Source organism: Myxocyprinus asiaticus, chromosome 21 (genome assembly GCF_019703515.2).
Source record: "Myxocyprinus asiaticus isolate MX2 ecotype Aquarium Trade chromosome 21, UBuf_Myxa_2, whole genome shotgun sequence".
NCBI lineage: Eukaryota > Metazoa > Chordata > Actinopteri > Cypriniformes > Catostomidae > Myxocyprinus > Myxocyprinus asiaticus.
The window spans coordinates 38,891,392-38,912,159 of NC_059364.1; the positions used below are offsets into that span (position 1 = coordinate 38,891,392).

Consider the following 20,768-nt stretch of genomic DNA (forward strand, 5'->3'; position numbering starts at 1 on the left):
TCTAGTTTAGTTTTAAGAGGCGACAGCAATTCATGCTTGAGTGCTCGGACAAGTCATTCCCGTATTCCGATAGTCAGAGGTGACTGTAACACTTCAAACAGCTAATAATTTAAAGATTTCACCTCTGCACTGCATACTATAGACTCTAATTGCACAAGTCAAAATAAATGCACACATTTGGACCGATGGAAGTGTTGCGTTGTCCAGCAGCCTGTAGGAGTAAATGTTCCCTCACTATTGGAATGATCAGAGTGAGTTATACGTCACAAAACAGACCTTTACAAGAGAGAGGGAGTCATTCAAGCAATCAGAATTAAACAAAAGATTAACTTGGGGCAGAAAAAGGAAATTTTGTAGGGCATGGAGTGGGGCAAGGGTCAATCATTAGCAAATATACATGACAACATACAGTACACAAGTATTTGCGACGGTAATTGCAGGCTTTCGGTTTCCCATATATTAAGCATGTGTATGTAAGCGTGTATCTCTCTTCTTAAGAATATAGTCCTATTAGGAGGATTGTATAGCGCTTGAAAATACACTTTAAAAAAATAAATATTGCTTAAAATGTGAAGGAAAGAAAAAAAGACCTATAATCTTGGACAGGATTCTTGAGTTTAAAAAAATTTTTTCTTTTCCTTTTTGAAGGCTCAAATGTGCAAGGTTTTTCTTTTCTTTTTGGGTTTTATACAACACAAAACCTACTGAGCAGAACAAGACACCTTATATTAACTAGGACATTTTGATTTCAAGAGGTACAAGTCTTAAAAATAAAACAAACATCAGTATGCAGATGAATCAAAAGTGCAGTCTGGAATCATAAACCATTTCAGCCTGTACATTTAGAGCACATTTGTTTCTTTCTTAGCAACCGAAAATGGATGGACGATATCCTATTTTTACAGCGTTCTGCTGGTGGTACGTACAGAGGTGATTGCTTTCATAAAGCGGTTTTGGTTGATAATAATTAACAATGCACAGCATACAGATTATGTTGAACTCCTCAGCCTCTGCCTCCTAATGTGAGTATTGTCTTTCATAAAAAAAAAATAAAAAAAAAGACAGTATAACAGTTGTCAAATGACTAACTGGTGTTGTGAAGCTTAGCAAGTCACATTACTTACAGCACTGTAATGCGGGTCAGGCCTGTTCTTTTCTCATTTTTTCAGTGGCGATGGAGACATAACTTCAGAATTATTTCTTAGGAGCAAGAGCATAACTGTCAAGGGAAGAACTTGAAATAAATTTGCAATCCCATGAAAGTTCAAATTGCCCTCGAGTAACATGATTCATTTAGTTAAGTCTAGCCCCTTTGTGCCAAAGATGTCAGAGAGATTGGATTTACAGAGCCAGTGAACGGAATACAGAAGCTCTCAAGCAGCAGAAAAAAATGGGATAAGGAACATGCGGACAAATGCCTGCAGACAGAATAAAGTGGAGTGAAGTATGGAAACAACAAACAAAAAAGAGCATACTTTGAAAAATTGTAACCCACACTGCTTTCTACCAATGCAAATGTTGCTTCAGTTCTGTGAGGATCAGTAACTATGGATTTGTGTGCACTTTGGAAACGGTTTGTGGGTGGGAGCTCTCCACTGCTCTGTGGGCTGGATTACGCAGACTGGGCTCTCCAACAGCGAGGGAGGAAGAGAGGATGGATAGAGGCAGAGAAATAGAGAGGTGGGTTACAGCAGGCGAACATTTTGGACCAAGACAAGAAGGGACAGTTTAGGCATGGCGCAGGGTGGTGGTGCTCCCTGGTCAGAGGGCTTCCTGGTTGGCCGTCAGATACTCCTCCGCTCGCTTGTGAGATTCCAGGGCTCTTATAGTGTACACATCCTGCGGCAGCTCAGACTTTCGCCTCATCAAAACCTTCTCCTTCCTGATGTCTTTCATCCCCTAAAAATAAAGAGAGGGAGGAAAAACTGGTAATGTACCTTTATTTACTCACATTAAAACAATAGTCAAAATATCGAATCTAGAGATGAAAGTGTTTTGTTTTTTTTTCCTCCAATTTTTGGACACACAACATTGGCATATAATGCAATAAGGGGTGCTGAAATAAACTGATTTTAGTAAAAGACCTATCTATCTCTGTGTAAAAATAAAATAATGACACTGCAAACCTTTCTAATGTTATTTTTTAACCTGTAGTTTGCTCCAAAATCATATACAACAATGGTAACATCCCCCTCGACAATATAATTAATTACACATTAAAGGAATACCAGGTTTAAAGTTGAGCTCAATCGACAACATTTGTGGCATAATTGTTTTTTTTTCTCCCCAATTTGGAATGCCCAGTGCGCTCTAAGTCCTCGTGGTGGTGTAGTGACTCGCCTCAATCCGGGTGGTGGAGGACGAATCTCAGCTGCCTCTGCGTCTGAGACCGTCAATCCGCGAATCTTATCACGTGGCTTGTTGAGCACGCTACCGCAGAGACTCACGCCACTCTCCGCGACATCCACGCACAACCCACCACGCACCTCACCAAGAAAGAGAACCACACATTATAGCAACCACGAGGAGGCTACCCCATGTGACTCTACCCTCCCTAGCAACCGGGCCAATTTGGTTGCTTAGGAGAGCTGGCTGGAGTCACTCAGCATGCCCTGGATTCGAACTTGCAACTCCAGGGGTGGTAGTCAATACTCGGTGAGCTACCCAGGCCCCATTTGTGGCATAATCTTGTTTACCACAAAAATAATTTCGACTTGTCCCTACTTTTCTTTAAAAAAGCAAAAATTGAGGTTACAGTGAAGCATTTACAATGGAAGTGAATGGAGCCAGTTTTTGGAGTTTAAACAGAAATGTGAAGTTTATAATTTTATAAAAGCACAAATTAATTCTTCTGTTAAAACTTGTGTATTATTTGAGCTGTAATGTTATTTAAATTGTAAATTTTAGTCGTTTTAAGTGGGCTTTTCACTGTCTCCAACATTCACATATGACTGTCGTACTTCTCCCTCTAGTGGCAGTCGTGTTGAACTGTCATTTTGCTCACAATGGATTTTATTCACAAAAACAAAAACACTTGATAATAATAGGATTTTTTTGCAGTGAAGTTTATTTTTTACTGAATTAGACTTAATAAAAAGTTTTTTTTCCCTTTAATTCAGTGAATGTCATTTAGAGGTATGTTTGTCCTCTTTATTGTTAGTAAGGACGTTTAATACAACCTTTCACAAGCTGAATAATCGGTTAAGAGCTAATGATTAATCGTTGCAATAATCGGCGAAAAGTTGAATAATCGTTAGATTAATCGATTATCAAAAGAATCATTAGTTACAGCCCTACTGTAAAATACTCTGTAATGAGGTTCTGTGCTGTACTTACACTCGCTACACATTTTCCGCTATTTTCCCATATGTTTTCTGTGACTCGCGCGCCATTATATAAATTATTTATTTTCCCATGCCAGTCTTTTATAGAGCGCAACAGTCTGGTTCCAAAAGTAAAAATCTAATACATTTATCCCATAGACTAATTGATTTTTAACAGTAACTTATAACTCTTTAAAGACAGACATACCATGAGTTCCAAGGTTGTTCATCGATGGTATATGCTTCCGTTGAAGCCATCCGTCTGCGTTCTCTCAACTTCATTGTTTACAAATCATGTTTGATAGCGGAATTCATGGTAAACAACTACATTACCCATGGTACAGCAGAGAAAAATCCACCCATCAGAGAACCGCGTCCAACGAAACATGGCTCGGAAACTACTAGTATATTTGAAAATATCGGGATATTTTGCAATAAACTTAAAATATATTGCTTCTACACTTATAATCAACAACCCAGAATAAATAGTTTTATATATTCCCATAGTTTTTTATTCAATGCTTCATGGGATTGTAGTTTGTGCCCTCAGGAAAGACGGTAAGTACACAGCGATTCACCTCTGAGCTGGTTGGTTTGGTTCGTGGCTTACAACTCTTTTATGAAGGATTTTATTAAAAGTCTATGGAAGAAATGAATGGGGAAAATACTTCTGGAACCCAGACTAAAAAAGTGGGCAGCCACTGTTGCGCTCTATCCACAGTTTTCCTGAGCAACCACTGGGCGGCAACATAATGATTCTAATTGCCTGTTTTGTATTTCTGGTCTAGAGATGCCAAGTAAAAACTACCAAAACGAGCGATCCAGAGAAACACAACCATTTAAGTGTTACTTGGAGTAAAAATGAATTTCAGGCTCAACTTGTGCAGTTGTTGGCTGTCATAACTCAGAATAATTAATGATATCAACATAACTTATCTCTGACCATTGCTTCAAGTCATCTACACTTCAAAAAATGGTTCTCTCGACTCTGTGAATATCAGCAATTTTTACAAATGTAATAATTAACATTACCCACTAAGAATATAAGCCGATGCAAGTGTGAAAACACTGGAGGCTGGAAACTGAAAACAGTTGAATCTTGGAACACTTCCATGTTCATCCCGCCCCTAAACGTCACATAATGACAAACCCCAAAATACATTGATATTTCTCACTTCGCACTGATAGTCTTGCATGAATACAGTACTTCCGGACAGGCGATCGCATACGGTCTAGTCGCACGAGTTGAAATATTTTAACGCAGCTGAAGCTCAAATCGGATCCTGAAATGTCGCATCTGGAGACAGTCGAACCTCACACAGCCCCCGTGTGACTCTCCATTGAAAATGAATGACTTCTGGTCTATCGTCTGTCGGATGCAGTGAAAAGGCGGCTTAACATCACCATGGAAACGAAGTTGTTAAATTGGCTATAACTTCACACAGAAAAGGTTAGTAAGTGATTTTATCACACTATAATCACGTTAACACATATTGTTTATGTCTATATAAATTTATGTGGCTATATTTTTGAAACTGAGTATTTTAACGTCTACGGATTGGCTCCATTCACTTCCTTTGTAAGTGCCTCACTGGAACCCAGACTTTTTTTTTTTTTAAAGAAAAGGCACAAGTGAAAATAATTTTTTGTGGTAATCAATATTATGCCACAAATGTGTCGACTGAGCTTAACTTGTATTGAACCCGGAATATTCCTTTAAATACTGATCCCTTGCATTTAATATTTTGGCTCTCATCGTCATTTATGTTTATCTTTCTAACTAAATAAAAAGTTTTAGCCAGGGCAGTTTCTGAATTTGTTTTATTTGACATGGAATACCTTTAAGAGCTTTTTATTTGATTGTACCTGTGAGGCTTCTGACTCTACAGTCTTCTTCAGAAGCTGGATGTCCTCTGCTGTAGGGGTCTCTGTCTCCATAGAATACAGGGGGATCCCTCCTTGGCTTTCATTATACATCATATACTGCTTATAAACACAAACCCATGCCATTTACACATCTACATACATAAAGCTTGTTTACACCTTAATAGGTTGGGTGGTATGACTGTACATGTGACCTTATGACAGTAGAAACTTGTTAACCAGTAAATATATCCTGAATTGGACGAGCCACATCAGAAGCCGTTGTTATAATTGACTTTAAACCCACACCAAACGCAAACTCCTATAGTTAGACTAACTAAATAATTAATGATAAATGTACCTGTTTACTGAATAGTGATAGATTCTGCTTTGCACCTAAGAACACCCTTTGTCCATAGTAAAATTACTGTAACGCACGGCCTCTTGTGGCTTATTGCTTTATTTCACAATTGCTTCAAATGTAGCTCATCCAATCACATTTTAGAGTTGGAAGTATTTCCAGAGTCTTTAGTTTTTAACTCAAGTGTTACACAATCTAAAGTGGCTTTTGCACTGATGCCAGACTTTTCATTCGTTATGAATAACCTATATTAACCTTGCAATAACATTGGCTTATGTTCGTCAAATTCCAAGAGAAAACTGAATAATCAAAAATAACAACAGAAAGTTACAAATGAGATAAATGAGAGGCCTTTTACTTGTAAAGCATATAATTTACTGAATTATACCAAATATAGGCATTATGGTCATTATAAAAATAGTTTTCTATTACATTTATGCATTTGGCAGACACTTTTATCCAAAGCGACTTACAGTGTCCTTATTACAGAGACAGTGCCCCTGGAGCAACCTGGAGTTAAGTGCCTTGCTCAAGGACACAATGGTGGTGGCTGTGGGGATTGAACCAACAACCTTTTGCTTACCAGTTCAGTGCTTTAGTCCACTACACCACCACCACTATTAAATCTGTGATATAGACTCATACTGTGATCATATTTTGGTCATACTGCCACAATTCTACACCAAAACATGGTGTAAAAGATGAAGATGAAAGAAAACCCAAACAGCAGGATAAGTGCATTTTAATATCCATCCCGTTTAGAGACAAAAGTGACTAACCTCCTCTTGGGTTAGACCAGGTCGAAGCGTGATCTTTGTACTCTGTGAAAATTAAAAGGTTATGTCAGGGGATTTTCATGAGACACTATGTTTGACAAATACATATTCACACCACATCCGCATTCAAATCTAGTTTGCCCTCACAGCACATGGGTGTCTCAAGAGATATGAATTGCGATAATTAGACTTGGAGTAGTTTAGAGTTAATTACTTCTAATTAAAATACACTTGAAAAAGTTAGCAAACTCTTCCATCCCCAGTGCAGTATTTAAAGAAAGTAGGCTCTTTTGGTTGCACACCAAGTTTTAACAGTAATATTAAAACAACCACTGCATTATAAATATTGATGCTTGTGCATCTTATTTGTGTTTATTATGTGCCGATATGCTAGCGATAAACAATAAAACAGAAGATCTCTGTTACCGGTGTCATTACACAAAAACTATTTATTTGTGTTTAAAGGTTTTTCAATTAGGAAAATAAAATGATTATTTGTGACCATCTCATACATCTATAAAAGCTGCAAGCTCTAAAAGTTCTGACAGTAGTTTTATTGTGAACGGTGCCATGTCATTCCCATAGCTCTCTTGTTTCTCTCTATGTGTTAGTGTGAGAGTATAGTGGAAGGCATGTACCTGAGGGTTCTGTTTTGCTAATTCCTCAATTTTGTGCCACATTTCATCCCGTTCCTTCAGTTTATACTTCTCTCTAGGGAAGAACAGGAAAACAAACTGTTTAGACTGTGTCAGCCACTACAAACCTGTGTCTTTAGATGCACATGGTTGCCATAAGCTAAAACAAACTCCAAAGAGATTAAACTGACCTGCCATCTTATCTAAATGGAAACAGTGGCTGTAACTCAAAATGCTGTTTAGATAGGCAGCTCTCTAGGTTTTGCGACACTGGCAGTAACAGCCGCATACAAGAGCGTCCCGAACAATCCGTCTGAGAACAATCCTACATCTCCACATTCTTTCTCTTCTCCTTTCTCCCCTCATTCACTTACTTCTGCTTCTCAGCTTTGTACTGCTGAGTGCAGTCATCAAACAGCTTCTGGTTCATCTCCATAAAGAGCTTCAGAGCATTGTAGATAAGCCCATGGATCGTCCTACAGGAGGAAAGACAACACTAGTTTACCAGACATGTAAATGGAACTTTTATCTTCAGGTGTTCATCATTCATATTAAAAAAATAAAAAGAAACAAAAACATGAATAAGATACATCTTTATTAATTGTGTAACAACTCAAGAAGGGAAGCTGGATTAGCAGAAGTGTTACTGTACTTGTTCCAGTGGCTCTTGGAGTTCTTGTAGAGAGCGGGGAACATTATGGGGAGGATCTTGGCGGCGTTATCGCTGATTAGACTCATGATGTACTCATTGTTCCAGTAATACAATGCTCTTTCAGCAACCTGGATCACACACGGACATTACATATCATTGACCAGCATACTAACAATAAAACATTCAATGTAAGACTACGGCTACAGCAGATACATGTCACAGTTCACAATGTGTTATTATACAATATTATACAGTTGCCTAAATTGGTAAGCTGAAAAGTTTCAACATTTTACAGGAGTTTAAAAAGTGCCACATTTTAATTTTCAATGAGTAAATGATGTCCAATGTTGAGTTCAGAGTGAAATGGTGCCAGGTCATACCTGGAAGTGTGGACTTGATACACACTTGGCCAGTTGTCTAAACAGAGGCTCCATGACTTTAACAAACTCTGAGGGCTCGATGACATCCAGGATTTCCTCAAGCTCATTCAGAAACATCACCTCCTTAGGACTGTGAGTCTTAGGCCAGAACTTCAACAGACCCATAATCACCTGATGCAGAAGTGGAAGGCAAATAAGACAGGAAGCAAAGATAGCTTTCTCACAGTTGCATTAACAAGTTTGTGCAAATAAAACATATTAAAGGTGCTCACAATCATTTTTTGCTTTTGTTGCGCTGGTCAATATGCCAGTTGTTTTGGACTTTTATTTACCCTAAGCGGCACTGATGCGGCATCACCTAAAACAATTATTCCGTAAGTGGAAATTCCCAACAACAAGAGGGTTACCGAGATAAAATAAGTAGTATTCAGCTTGTCATATGATCTTAATATGTTGGCCCCAATGAAGTGATCGGTCCAGTTTTATAAAGGCTACTGATATGACTGAAGTCTTCATCTCATGCGTGTGTACATGGTTTTAAACAAAATCTTCCAGTAGCACTATTCATATTTTTAAGGATAAAAATTACTGAGTGCACATTTAAAATTAAAGTTCACCATGAAAGAAGAAAAACGTATTAATAGTGACAAGAAATGGCAAATAAATAGTTGCTAAAGCTGTAAAATCTTACAGGTTCAGTGAGGCTGCTGTCCTTTTCCAAAAACTGCACCACACAATAGGCCAGCTGAAAGGACAGGAAATGACATCTCAAACATTTTCCAAAAGGCGTTACAAATAACACAATAGGCTGACTGACTTGAGTTACTGCTGTTCTTCATTCAATTCATACATTCTGCAAAACAAATCATTCATCATACTTAATCCATAGACTGTAAATGGATACAATGAGGTAAGGGTGGACGATATACCAGCTGAAGTGTCAAACCAATATACAATTTTGAGTATCACGGTTGTGTTAAAAAACATGGGCATTTCAATCATTTTTAAATTTCACTGTGAGGAAGAAAACAAGAAAAAGCTTTTTAGTGTGTGGTATGGAAGAGACCCTTTAAGCCCTGCCTCCCTTCTTTACCGTTGCTAACAATAGGTGCTAATAGGAAATCTTAACATTTCCTCCATGGTTAAACATGGAGAAATTATTGGATTGAGTGAATTACAATCAGGAATTATTCATTAACATCAGGATCAACTGTGCATTTATAGTATTTTTTTTTCTTTTTTTTTTCTGAAAGTCATGAAAATTCCCACCACAGTGTCATTTCCAGCACATTTTAAATTCTGTATTGTGTTTACTAGAATTCTGGAGTGGAAATGAAATAAAATGTCCACCTCCTTCGTCTTACTGAGGCTAATTTTGCGTAATTTGGCAAAATCACAGCATGACGAAATTACGGCCAATAAAAATATTCGTTGATTTTTTGTTTTCTTCAAACATCATTTGTCTCATAATTCATCTCAAGCATGCTCTTCACTGACACTTTGTCAACTTGGTTGGTATACCAACTTTTGAAATAACTTTTTTTTTTTTTTTTTTTGGGACACCACAATTGTGGGACAGTCACAATTTTTAAAAAAAATGTATAGAATCATTTTCACATTAAAATGGTTCGTTTGCTTCACTCTTTGTTGAGATTACCGTAGTTTTAAACATGTAGTAAGTTGTATTTTATTATGGATTTTCATAGTTTAATATTGAAATTGTAGGTCTGGGACAAGGCTAAAGTAGTAAAACCTATACATGAAAGGCATTTGAAAAGTACCAAAATAATTATCACCACACAAATTGTCAATAAAACAAATGTGTTCGGGATAATTCCTCTTAAGCGTACCTGCGGGTGATAGACGCTGAGAGACTTGACCTTGTGTAAAGGCAGTAGCACTCTGATGAGGAACATCTTGTGCTCCTCTTTCAGTGGCAGGGCAAAGCCATTAATTATGCTGTGGGAAGAATATGAGACTGGTCATGTGACAGACATGTTGTTTCAGTTCAGTAAAGAGGGCCCGCTATCTGGTTTGTCATGGTAATACTGATTGTGGTTACACTCACCTTCCTAAGATTTCTAAGAGCTCCGCAATCCCATTGTGATGCTCTGTCTCATATATAAACCTACAGTGAGAGATCAAGGACATCACCTCAATGAACAGCTACCCATCTCACCTGCTCTCATTCCTGAAAATGCTAAACTCTATACAGATTCAAAGACAACTCACTTCTAAGAACTCTAGCATTACAAAGCTTATGAATGAGGACACATTTTTAGAGCACTATATAGTCAAAATCCATAGCATAGGTAAAACTAATACAGAGGTGGATTAGAGAGCTTGCCTGTAAAATATGTTATTAATCTGCCGACGGATGTAGGCTCTCAGCCCCAGGAACTTTCCATAGATCCTGTGCAGGATGGTCTTTAGGAAGTCCCTCTCTCTGGGGTCTTCACTGTCAAACAGCTCCAGAAGCTTTAAAATAAATGAGCCATTAGCATCTCCTATGAAAACTTCACTTCAAAATATCACTTTTCCCTCATTACTGCTGAATCGTATTGACTTCAGAGAAATGAGAGCATCTGGAGGGATGGAGCAGCTGTCAGACACCAGAAAAGAAACCAAATATAAACTGACTGGCTCTACTGCCTTACATCAAAGTTATCATTTATTAAGCAATAAACTAAAATGATCTGTCTTAGCTTTGAAATGAAGCTTACAAAATGTTAAATATCATTCACACATACTGTTACAAACTTGACCCCAACCAGTCTGTGGGTGGTGTGCTGTAATGGTTAAAGCTCAGAGATGTTAAACAGAAGGTTGCTGGTTCGATTCCCACAAGGAGAAACAGCGAGCCATCATCACTGGGCTTTTGATCACCCTTAACCCTAAGCTCAGGTGGCTCCACAGGGATTGTATCCCTGTAACAAGTTCATGCTGCTGTTCTATGGTGTCATTATGGAGCCCCATAGAGGACAGGGAGAAAATGTATTTTCTGAAAATGTTTTGCTTTTCCTTGCAATACGATTTGCTTTCCCTCAATAAGTTTTGCATTCCTTTACCATAGCTTTATCCATTCCTTATGAAAATGAACCATAGTTTTACTACAGAAACCATAGCTGAACTATTGTATTGGAACTAAAACCATAGTAACCACAAACTGTATTTGTAATAAAACCATAACCAAAATTCACTATAGTAATAAAGGACAACCAAAACTATCGTAATAAAACACATGATCATCCTGACAAAGAAAAAAAAAAAAAAAGGTGACTACAGTTTTACTATAGTAATGCCATGGTTAATTGGTGGTTCAAATACCACAAACTTATAAAAATGGTTTAAAAATCTTTTTTTTAAAGAAAATAAAATGCACTTACTAAAATGAACCATTGTTTCACTATAGTAAAACTGCAGTAACCATGACTGTAGTAACTATTTGATTTAAAAAAAAAAAAAAAAAGGTACCACAAATTAACCAAAATGTAAAACTAACCATGTTTTTTGGGGGGGGGGTTTTGCAAAATGATTACACATTTTTATTTCCATAATTTTGGTTTTCCTATATAATTACTATGGTTTTACTACCAATATCATGGTTAAAATATGATTACTGTAGTAAACCCATGATACATTTTGTGGTTTTACTACAAATACCATAGTTCAACTATGGTTAGTGTAGTAAAAACATGGTTAATTTTTATAAAGGATGGGTAAAGCTATTGTAAGCAAGGGAATGCAAGCAATTTTGAGGGAACGCAAAACTACTTCAGAAAATAAATTCCCTCCATGTCCTCTAAGGGGCTCCGTATGACAATGTGTGGAAGTTGTGGAAAAAACTTAAGCTGGCCCTGGTCATGTGGCGATAAATAAATTCTATTTTATTCAAACTAATCCAAGGTATTGCATCTTTAACTGCTGGAGAGAATCTAGGGTAGTTTACCACAGATGAGCATTACAAATAAAATGGGCATAATTTGCCTGGATAAAGAACACATTACAACAAACATTTTAAAATTTCACCATCTTTTTAACCCATGGTTTTAAAGTACAGAAAGAGAATAGTTATTTACCCCTTCAATGCTTATAATTTGACTTGACATCTTGGGTTTTCTAAACATGCAAGTGCTGATCACTGCATCACATACACTTGTAAAAGAGCGTGCTTGTAAAACTCCAGGAAACAAAGGGCTAATTTTCCTCACTTCACAACTGACAATGTATCTTCCTCTGACAGTCTGAGGACAAACTGTGATGCAGCTATAGGCCATAAGAAAGGGTACTCACCGACATTACAAACTTTTGGTCAATATATTTTTTGGCAATGTTGGGCTGGAAGTCAGATGACTCCAGTAATCTTAAGAAGAACTCATATACAAGCTGAGGGATGGGGGGAGAGGGAGAGAGAGAGAGCGAGAGAGAGAGAGAGATGCATGATTAAATACATTAAAAAAATACATGATTAATGTATCTGTCAGGTTTTCTTTGCCACTACAACAACAATTGCTGCCAGTTCTTGCACAAATGGACTTTGTAATAATTTGAGATAGATGCTCTGTTCTACAACATCATGAGCTGCCTCGCTATCTACTGCCTACATAGTCAGCTGACTTTTAAGGCAGCATCCTAATAGAAATGAAACCTTGAGTAACTGTTTTGGAACACTATACATAGGCAGCAACTCCATGCACCACACAAATTAATGCCCTGCATTGAAGGCTCAACTAACAACTGATCTTGAGAGTTTCACAGCATGTGATAGTTCATTTTAAATTAGGTTACAACTTTTAACCCATACTTTTTAGTATTGAAAGAAATAAGCATATTTCTAATAAAAATTTATCATTCCTTGTTCACCGTCTTGCATTTTTAATTTTTCACTCAGCTCAGAATTCAGTAGTAGTGAAAATAGTACTGAAATTGCAAACTAAATGCAAGACTGGCTAAAACTGCATCTAGGGCAGGGGTCGGCAACCTATGGCACGAGTGCCAGCATTGGCATGCAGAGGGGTAATCACTGGCACGCCAGCAACGGCGAGAGAGGAGTAGACTATTTTATTTATATAAATTTTGCACCTGATTCCAGTCTACATCTTGATGTAATCCTTCCTCATGATCACGCAGCGTGTTTTCATCAGCTGAATGGGAGGATAAACACTATTTAAGTGTGACGAGACTCGCACTGCACGTGCAAGCCATTCACACATCACGAGCCGGCACCTCTTCACTTTCAGTTAATCGCACGGGAAAACACGCCAGCTTTGCTTCGGTCAGGCTGCGGATGACAGCCTATATTCCATGTTTCATTTGTTTCTTTATGCTTTCAGAACAACACATGATGTAATTAGGAAAACACCTCTATTAATCCATGAGATTTCCCTCATTAAACCATGCTCACACTCAAAATTACATGAAACGGTTAAAAGAGAAAACATAAACCCACATCATGGGTTTCAAAAATCTTTTCAAGTCTATTCAAAATATAAATTAAACCTGAAAATAAAGTTTTAGGATTTTGGAGAAGCGATTCACCGAGAAGGGCTAAATAGTTGATCTGCTTGTGACGCGCAATGGCTTGCACGTGCAGTGCGAGTCTCGTCACACTTTAATAGTGTTTAGTCTCACATTCAGCTGATGAAAACATGCTGCGTGATCATGAGAAGGATTACATCAAGATGTAGATTGTAATAAATAAAAATAAATAAAATAGCCTGCTCCTCTCTTGCTGTTGCTTGCGTGCTAGTGATTGCATGATTACAGTGACATAATATAAGAAATATTTAAGATTCCACACAATTTTGTGATCAGTAATCAAATAAGCAAATTTGTGACATTAACTGTGTTAACTCATTTTGTACAAAAGGACAGGTTTTCTTTCATTAAAGCACTATCACAATATGCTCTGTGAAAATTCACATGCAGGATCATAATTACATCATGATCATCAGGTTTTGCACACATTTTTCACTCAAACTGTTATGCTGACAAAATCATTTGTAATGAAAAATAAACAATTAAATGGGGGGTGGGGGGTCATGGGATAGTGCCAGCGCTAAAATCGAAACAAAATGTTCTCTGCAGCACTTTTCATGTGGAGATCAAAGCCGTGCATGACACTTGCATTGAGCAGTGCGCTGATGAGTCGTGTGGAAAACCCTTAAGAGTCGTGTTATGACAGTATGAGCTCCACACACACCTGCAGGTGGGGCCAAGCTGCCTCCAGAGTGGGCTCATCCTCTTCAGGGTCAAACTCAGCTCCCGTGGGGTTGGAAGAGGGGGGCAGAGTCCTGAACAGATTTACAGAAAACTATAAAAGAAAACAACAACACATTAGCAGTCATTAAGTTAACAGAGCAACTGGGCATTGTAGAAAAAGTAATGTATATACTAGTGTTGTGGATTTCTTATGTTAACTTTGTGCAATTATTTCCATAAAAAAATAACACATTATATTACACACATTTAATTATACCAATTAAATTATTTTATAAAAGTTTGTATTTTTCAATCATCAGAGCAAATCAAACTTGAAGTACATGTAACTTCATGTTCCTACAAGCTGCGTCAATAGGGGCAATCATTGCTCCTCATCAAACCCTACAAGCAGCGCATCCACAGAATGAGAGCCAATCACACAGGACAGACTGAAAAACTCATTGCAAAATGGATTGCTGTCAACTGTTGAGTTATGTTTAATGATTTGAAAAAAAAAAAAAAAAACTATATTGACATCAAAAGACAATTTTTTATTGTCTAATCATTGCTTTATTAGTCTTCCACAATAATGCAATATATTTCAATCTGAATATCTGAGTTATTATATATATATATATATATATATATATATATATATATATATATATATATATATATATATATATATATATATATTTTTTTTTTTTTTTTTTTTTTTTTCCTGTAGGTCCTATAAGTATTACTTATTTTGAATAACCTTCCTTTGGGGGCCTTCCTCAGCAAATATTGATATGCGATTAATTCGATTAATTAATCAGCATGTCATGTAATAAATTCGATTAAAGGTTTTAATCGATTGACAGCCTTAGTATGTATTAGAGTTCTTCAATATACCACACTTATTATAACTGGGTATCACCATAAAATCACTGTAATGCATGTACTCAGAATAAACAGCTCTTCCACCAAGTAATAGCATAATTAGTAAAATGTATTCATTTTAGAAATTTCCAAGACTTGGCCTAGAATTCACACCTGAAAGCAATATACAGGACCCTGTGATTTCCGCAATATGGAAAACACGGACGTAATTGCGAAATCCAGTCATAAAAATTGAATTAATTATAAAATGTGAAATGTCAGGGAATTTGACATACACTGCCTGTCCAAAAAAGAAATTGCATATACTAATATTTCTTTGGACTGCCTTTAGCTTTGATTACGGCACGCATTCGTCGTGCCGTTGTTTCGACAACCTTATGCAACGTCACAACATTTATTTCCATCCGGAGTTGCATTAATTTTTGGCCGAGATCTTGTACAGATGACGGAAGAGTTGAACCACTCCGTAAAGTCTTCTCCAGCACATCCCAAAGACTTTCAAAGGGGTTAAGGTCAGGACTCTGTGGTGGCCAAGTCATGTGTGAAAATGATTTCTCATGCTCCCTGAACCGCTCTCACAATATGAGCCTGATGAATCTTGGCATTGTTGTCCTGGAATATGCCTGTGCCATCAGGGAAGAAAAAAATCCATTAATGGGATAACCTGGTCAGTCAGTACATTCAGGTAGTCAGCTGACTTCATTTTATTGCCACATAACGTTGCTGAGCCTAGACCTGACCAATTGAAGCAACCCCAGATCATAACACTGCCTCCAGAGACTTGTACAGTGGGCACTATGCATGACGGGTGCATCACTTCATGCACTTCCCTTCTTACCCTGACGCACCCATCGCTTTGGAATGATGGACTCATCAGACCACATGACCTTTTTCCATTGCTCCACAGTCCAATCTTTATGCTCCCTAGTAAATTGAAGTAAATTTTTCCGATTAGCCTCAGGAACAAGTGGCTTTTTTGTGGGCACACAGCTGTTTAGTCCCAATCCTTTAAGTTCTCATCACATTGTGTGTGTGTGGAAAGGCTCTTACTTTCACTATTAATCATAGCCGTGAGTTCTACTTTCGATTTTTTACGATGTGACTTCACCAAGCATTTTAGTTATCTCCGACCACGATCATTCAAAATTTTTTTCCGACCACACTTCTTCCACGAAGCTAACAGTTCACCACTATCCTTCCAGGGTTTAATAATGCGTTAGACAGTTCTTAATTCATTTCCAGTGATTTCAGCAATCTCCTTAGTTGTTTTCTTTGCTTGATGCAGGCCAATAATTTGTCCCTTCTGAAACACAGTAACATCTTTTCCACGACCAAGGTATACATCTTCCGGCATGGTTGTTTAAGAAATGAGAAGCTACACACTGCATCAGTTAGGGTTAAAAGAATTGTTTCCAGCTGAAACATATTAATCACTGCAATAATGATCCAATTTAACTACCAGGCTCTTAACTAGCTGCTAATTTAAATCCAAACAGCAATTTGTTTGTTTTTTGGGCCAGGCAGTGTATTTGGGATAAAATGTATGAATGCACAATTAATCAAATTAAAATCGTGATATGTTCTATTGTGATTGTAAAACAAAAAAATATATATATATATATACCGTCTGCATGTGCTGCACGCTTCAAAGGGAAAGTGTTAAGCCGGCCACTCATAAGCATTACGCGTTGTGTGTGTATAGATGAAGAGAGCAGAGCGCACATTAACCTTAAAATGCGTAATACATGCAGACTATATATTTGTTTAATTACATCGCAGCCCTTTGCAGTTTAATAAGCACATTAAGCCATATAGCAAACTGCTTATCTGGAGGTGAGAAGCTGTCTTGAAAAACAAACAAACTAAAAGCGCTTCATCCTGCTTTCCACCAAAATAAAAGGTCAATTTTACTAGACTAGAAACTAGAAATACAGAAATATTTCTACAGTATAGTAACAAGCAATATTCAATGTAGTAGTAGTAATCCTTGGTCAAAGGATGGACTACACTCTTAAAATGGAATACATAGATAATAAATGAATTACCAACTAAAGCCTATATCAGCCAAATAACAAAGGACAGTGCATCTGTGTGTACTTCTGCAGTTAATTCAGGATGGCCATCAAAGACTTCAGTCATTACTCTTACAGTTCATACAAAATCTGTTTGTTTAAACATTGGCCCCCAACACTTAGATTACTCATTTTAACCCATGACTTTTACTACACATAAATAACTAATATTGGCATTATAGCCAGAGGTGAACTGGCCCCCACAGTGAGCCTGGTTTACCCCAAGGTTATTTTTCTAAATTAACCAACATCTTATGGAGTTTTGTGTTCCTTGCCACAGTCGCCTTTACACTGCTCACTGGGAGGTCTAAAAACAAACATTATTTACTTATTTATCTAATTATTTAAAGGCACAATTTCAATCATTTATTTTATTTTTTTATCAAAAAGCACAATTATGACTCTAAAACATTACAGATATTACAGCTTCATTTTACGTTGTAGCATAATTTTCTGAAAAGCTGCTTTGAAATGATGTTGTGAAAAGTGCTATACAAATTGAAATGACTTAAGTTGAATAATAATAATAAATCAATAATAATTCCATTATATTTAAGCTATATTTCACAAGCAAAAGTGCTGTTGTACAGAATAAAAGTTTTTATCAATGATTTCATTAATACGGTGATGCTCTGATGTGAGAAAAAGAAAAAAAAAACTCCAATGTTGTGTTTTGGATTGGTCTGGGAGGATCTGTATAGAAGCACTTCATTTGATAAAATATAAATAATGCAATGGTATGTTGAAAAGCAATTGTTCTGTTTTCATTTTATTAAAGTTCTATGAATTAATAGGTTAAGACAGTTTTTTTGATAATAAACTTTAACTGAACTTTAAAACACAAAATTCAGAAAAAATAAAACTAAGAATTTAGGGAAAAATAAAACTGAATTTGAAAAATAAATAAATAAATAAATAAAATTCATAAGGCCCTAAATATATGACCTTGGTGCATTAATACACAAAACCTTCCTTGTAATATTTGCACGCTAAAAATTCTCTAAAAAACCTCATCACAGTTGTGCAGGAACGCCACAGAACTGCAGCACTGAAATGTCATCCACCCTTTTGGCTCATTATAGAAGCCAGTGTTAAATATGTATGACCTTAAATATCAACTCCCTCTGAAGTGACTGTGGGTCTGTTCCAAAATTAAGCTACCTCACTGCATTCTGCCTATATAGGCAACTCCCTTCTATGGCAGAATCCTAACCAACATGGAACCTCATAAGTGAATGATTTCTAATGATGATGATGATGATGATGATGTGTGATGACATCAAAGTGTGCCTATGATGCCTTAAAATGCTGCCTCAGTAGAGAGCTCAAGTTTTGGAACAGAGCTAATCGGAGATAAGATACTGGTTATTACTCATGTCCCAAAATGGCTGCTAAGGACAGGAGGTGTTACTACTGCTGCAGAGGGGCGGCACTGCTCTCTCTAACAACATGACGCAATGTGTCTCGACCACAGTCTCAGACGAGTGTCTACTCGGACCCTCCAGACAGTGGAAGGGAGAGGGAGGGGCGAGACATTCTCCACTAACACCTCACTCTGAGACAGGAGAGTGGGACATGAGTCTAATAAGTGCATGAGAGAGGACAAGGGGGTGTGTGAGGGCACATGAGGAGCGAGGAGGTTTTTGCGCAGCATAGTTGATGCAGTTGTATGACAGACGATGTGGATGCAACTGAAATTTGTGTGCCAGGCAATATAATATATTGAACATATTTTTCAATGATTTTGGGAGTGACAGTGACTGCACTGCAATGAAATATGAGTGCTTTTTTTAAAAAAAAAAAAATTATCTATTAACATGTTATATTCAATGTTAATCTATTCTATTTTCAGAAAATGTACAGCGTTTGTTGGAGTTCAACATTTTCATAATGTATAAATGTGCTTAAATATTTATATTTGTTTGGTGCATCAGAGCAACTAAAATATCAAAATATAATAAATATCATTTAAAGGCTGAAAAATATTGAGATTTTATAGCAATATCACACAGCGCTAGGGACACAGTGGATCTTTTCTTTGAATTATGAATGGCTGGAGGAGGCACAGGTGTCTAACCCTTGATTTATGATGGCTAATTACCCATGATACCCTGGTGTGCATTTACACTTGAGCAGATTTGGGGAATTCATCCAGGTTTGACTAGTAATCACAGTCTCTGCATTGATCAACTGCATTGGCAAAAACCAGTAACAACAATATTCTGTAATGCCGAAAAGGGCCCCATTTTTTTATTTTGTGCCCGTTTACGCTGTCATTTTGGGCAGTACCTTGTGGTCCATTAAGTTAGAAGAGAGCAGCAATTTGCATAAATTCTGACTTTCCATCCAGAGCAGCCAGGGGTGTAAAAGCACTCAGAAATTATACAGAAATTATAAGTGAAAGTATGGAAAATGAGTGAAAAAATTACTCAATTAAAAATCTAAGTATCTAGCCAAAAACATACATAAAAATATTCATGTTAAATTGTACTTATATATTAAAGAAAGTTACTTTTTTTCCTAGCTAAAATCTAATTAAGATCAAGGAGATAGTGAGAGAGAGGATGTTGTGGCAAATTATAAAGTAAATGGATTTTATTTGCGGAATACACAACATTTGAATTTAATTGTGCAAGAGTGCAATTTGATTGGTTTGTTAAGCCGCCTTTTAACGGCTTCCATATACCACAGTTGTATTTCTCCTCTTAAGGCACGGTCACATTTATCTTCACACGGCAAAATTCTGCAGGTAAAATACAGTCATTTCAATGGGAATGAGCAATCGTGACTTTCAACGATGGACTTCCATTGGCGAAGAATTTCCCATTGCGGATTTCACATGGAGTTCAATTTGGTTGACTAGCGAATTCGCTGCATTGACCAATAGGAAGTTGCTTGGTTTGGCAGTGACCTCTGTGTGGCCGGTGCTTCGTACACAGCTACACTGAATATTCACAATGGACAAAGACATAATTTTAGCGGTGAGTTTCTTTTTAATATAGTACAAAGATATTCATCTGTCCACAGTTAGACAAATTGTCTATAAATGGAGACGATTTAGTACTGTGGCTACTCTCTCCATAAGTGGCTGTCCAGCCAAGATGACTCAAAGGGCACACCGCAGAATGCTCAATGAGGTAAAAAGAACCCTAGAGTGACAGCTAAAGACTTGAAGGAATCATTAGAACTGGTTAACATCTCTGTTCATGAGTCTACTATACAGAAAACATTAAACAGCCATGGTGTTGCACTGACCCTGTCACTGGTCTGGAGCTCGCGTTTCACAGGAAGCTCAGTTGACCCTTCGCACATCCTTGTCCCAAATGAAAAGCGTATTTAGTACTCATAAAGTGAAATTAATGTAATAAGGTTGCTTCATCGCCTGACGGAAATGCGTATGGACATGGCTGACCTGAAAGTATTAAAATAAAGGTACATCTTAAAAAATGTCTATATCGATATTTACGTGTTGTATTGATAACATTGGATCGTTGGTTATTGGATTGATGCATCGATCCAGATCGATGGATTGTTACAGCCCTAGGAAAAACACCTTTTGTTGAAAAGTTAACTTGAAATTAAAACTGAACATTTCTTCCGTGTAATGCGTGTCCATCAAAGAT

General features: G+C 37.1%; 1 protein-coding gene across 2 annotated transcripts in view; it reads right to left on the minus strand.

Annotated features, from left to right (window-relative positions):
- Nucleotides 1-1,043: 1,043 nt before the first annotated feature.
- The window catches only part of LOC127412293 (serine/threonine-protein phosphatase 2A 56 kDa regulatory subunit delta isoform-like), a 75,195-nt gene continuing 55,470 nt past the window's right edge, over nucleotides 1,044-20,768 (minus strand). The window contains exons 5-17 of one of the 2 annotated variants that reach the window (XM_051648534.1): nucleotides 14,193-14,303; nucleotides 12,284-12,376; nucleotides 10,338-10,468; nucleotides 10,059-10,118; nucleotides 9,841-9,949; nucleotides 8,682-8,735; nucleotides 7,991-8,161; nucleotides 7,611-7,738; nucleotides 7,333-7,434; nucleotides 6,962-7,034; nucleotides 6,327-6,368; nucleotides 5,190-5,306; nucleotides 1,044-1,899 (exon numbers count right to left, since the gene is read on the minus strand). In XM_051648534.1, the coding sequence (XP_051504494.1) occupies nucleotides 1,762-1,899; nucleotides 5,190-5,306; nucleotides 6,327-6,368; nucleotides 6,962-7,034; nucleotides 7,333-7,434; nucleotides 7,611-7,738; nucleotides 7,991-8,161; nucleotides 8,682-8,735; nucleotides 9,841-9,949; nucleotides 10,059-10,118; nucleotides 10,338-10,468; nucleotides 12,284-12,376; nucleotides 14,193-14,303 (1,329 nt within the window). In that variant the 3' untranslated portion in view covers nucleotides 1,044-1,761. Of the gene's footprint in view, nucleotides 1,900-5,189; nucleotides 5,310-6,326; nucleotides 6,369-6,961; nucleotides 7,035-7,332; nucleotides 7,435-7,610; nucleotides 7,739-7,990; nucleotides 8,162-8,681; nucleotides 8,736-9,840; nucleotides 9,950-10,058; nucleotides 10,119-10,337; nucleotides 10,469-12,283; nucleotides 12,377-14,192; nucleotides 14,304-20,768 lie in introns of both variants that reach the window. The other variant, XM_051648533.1, reaches the window with a different exon arrangement.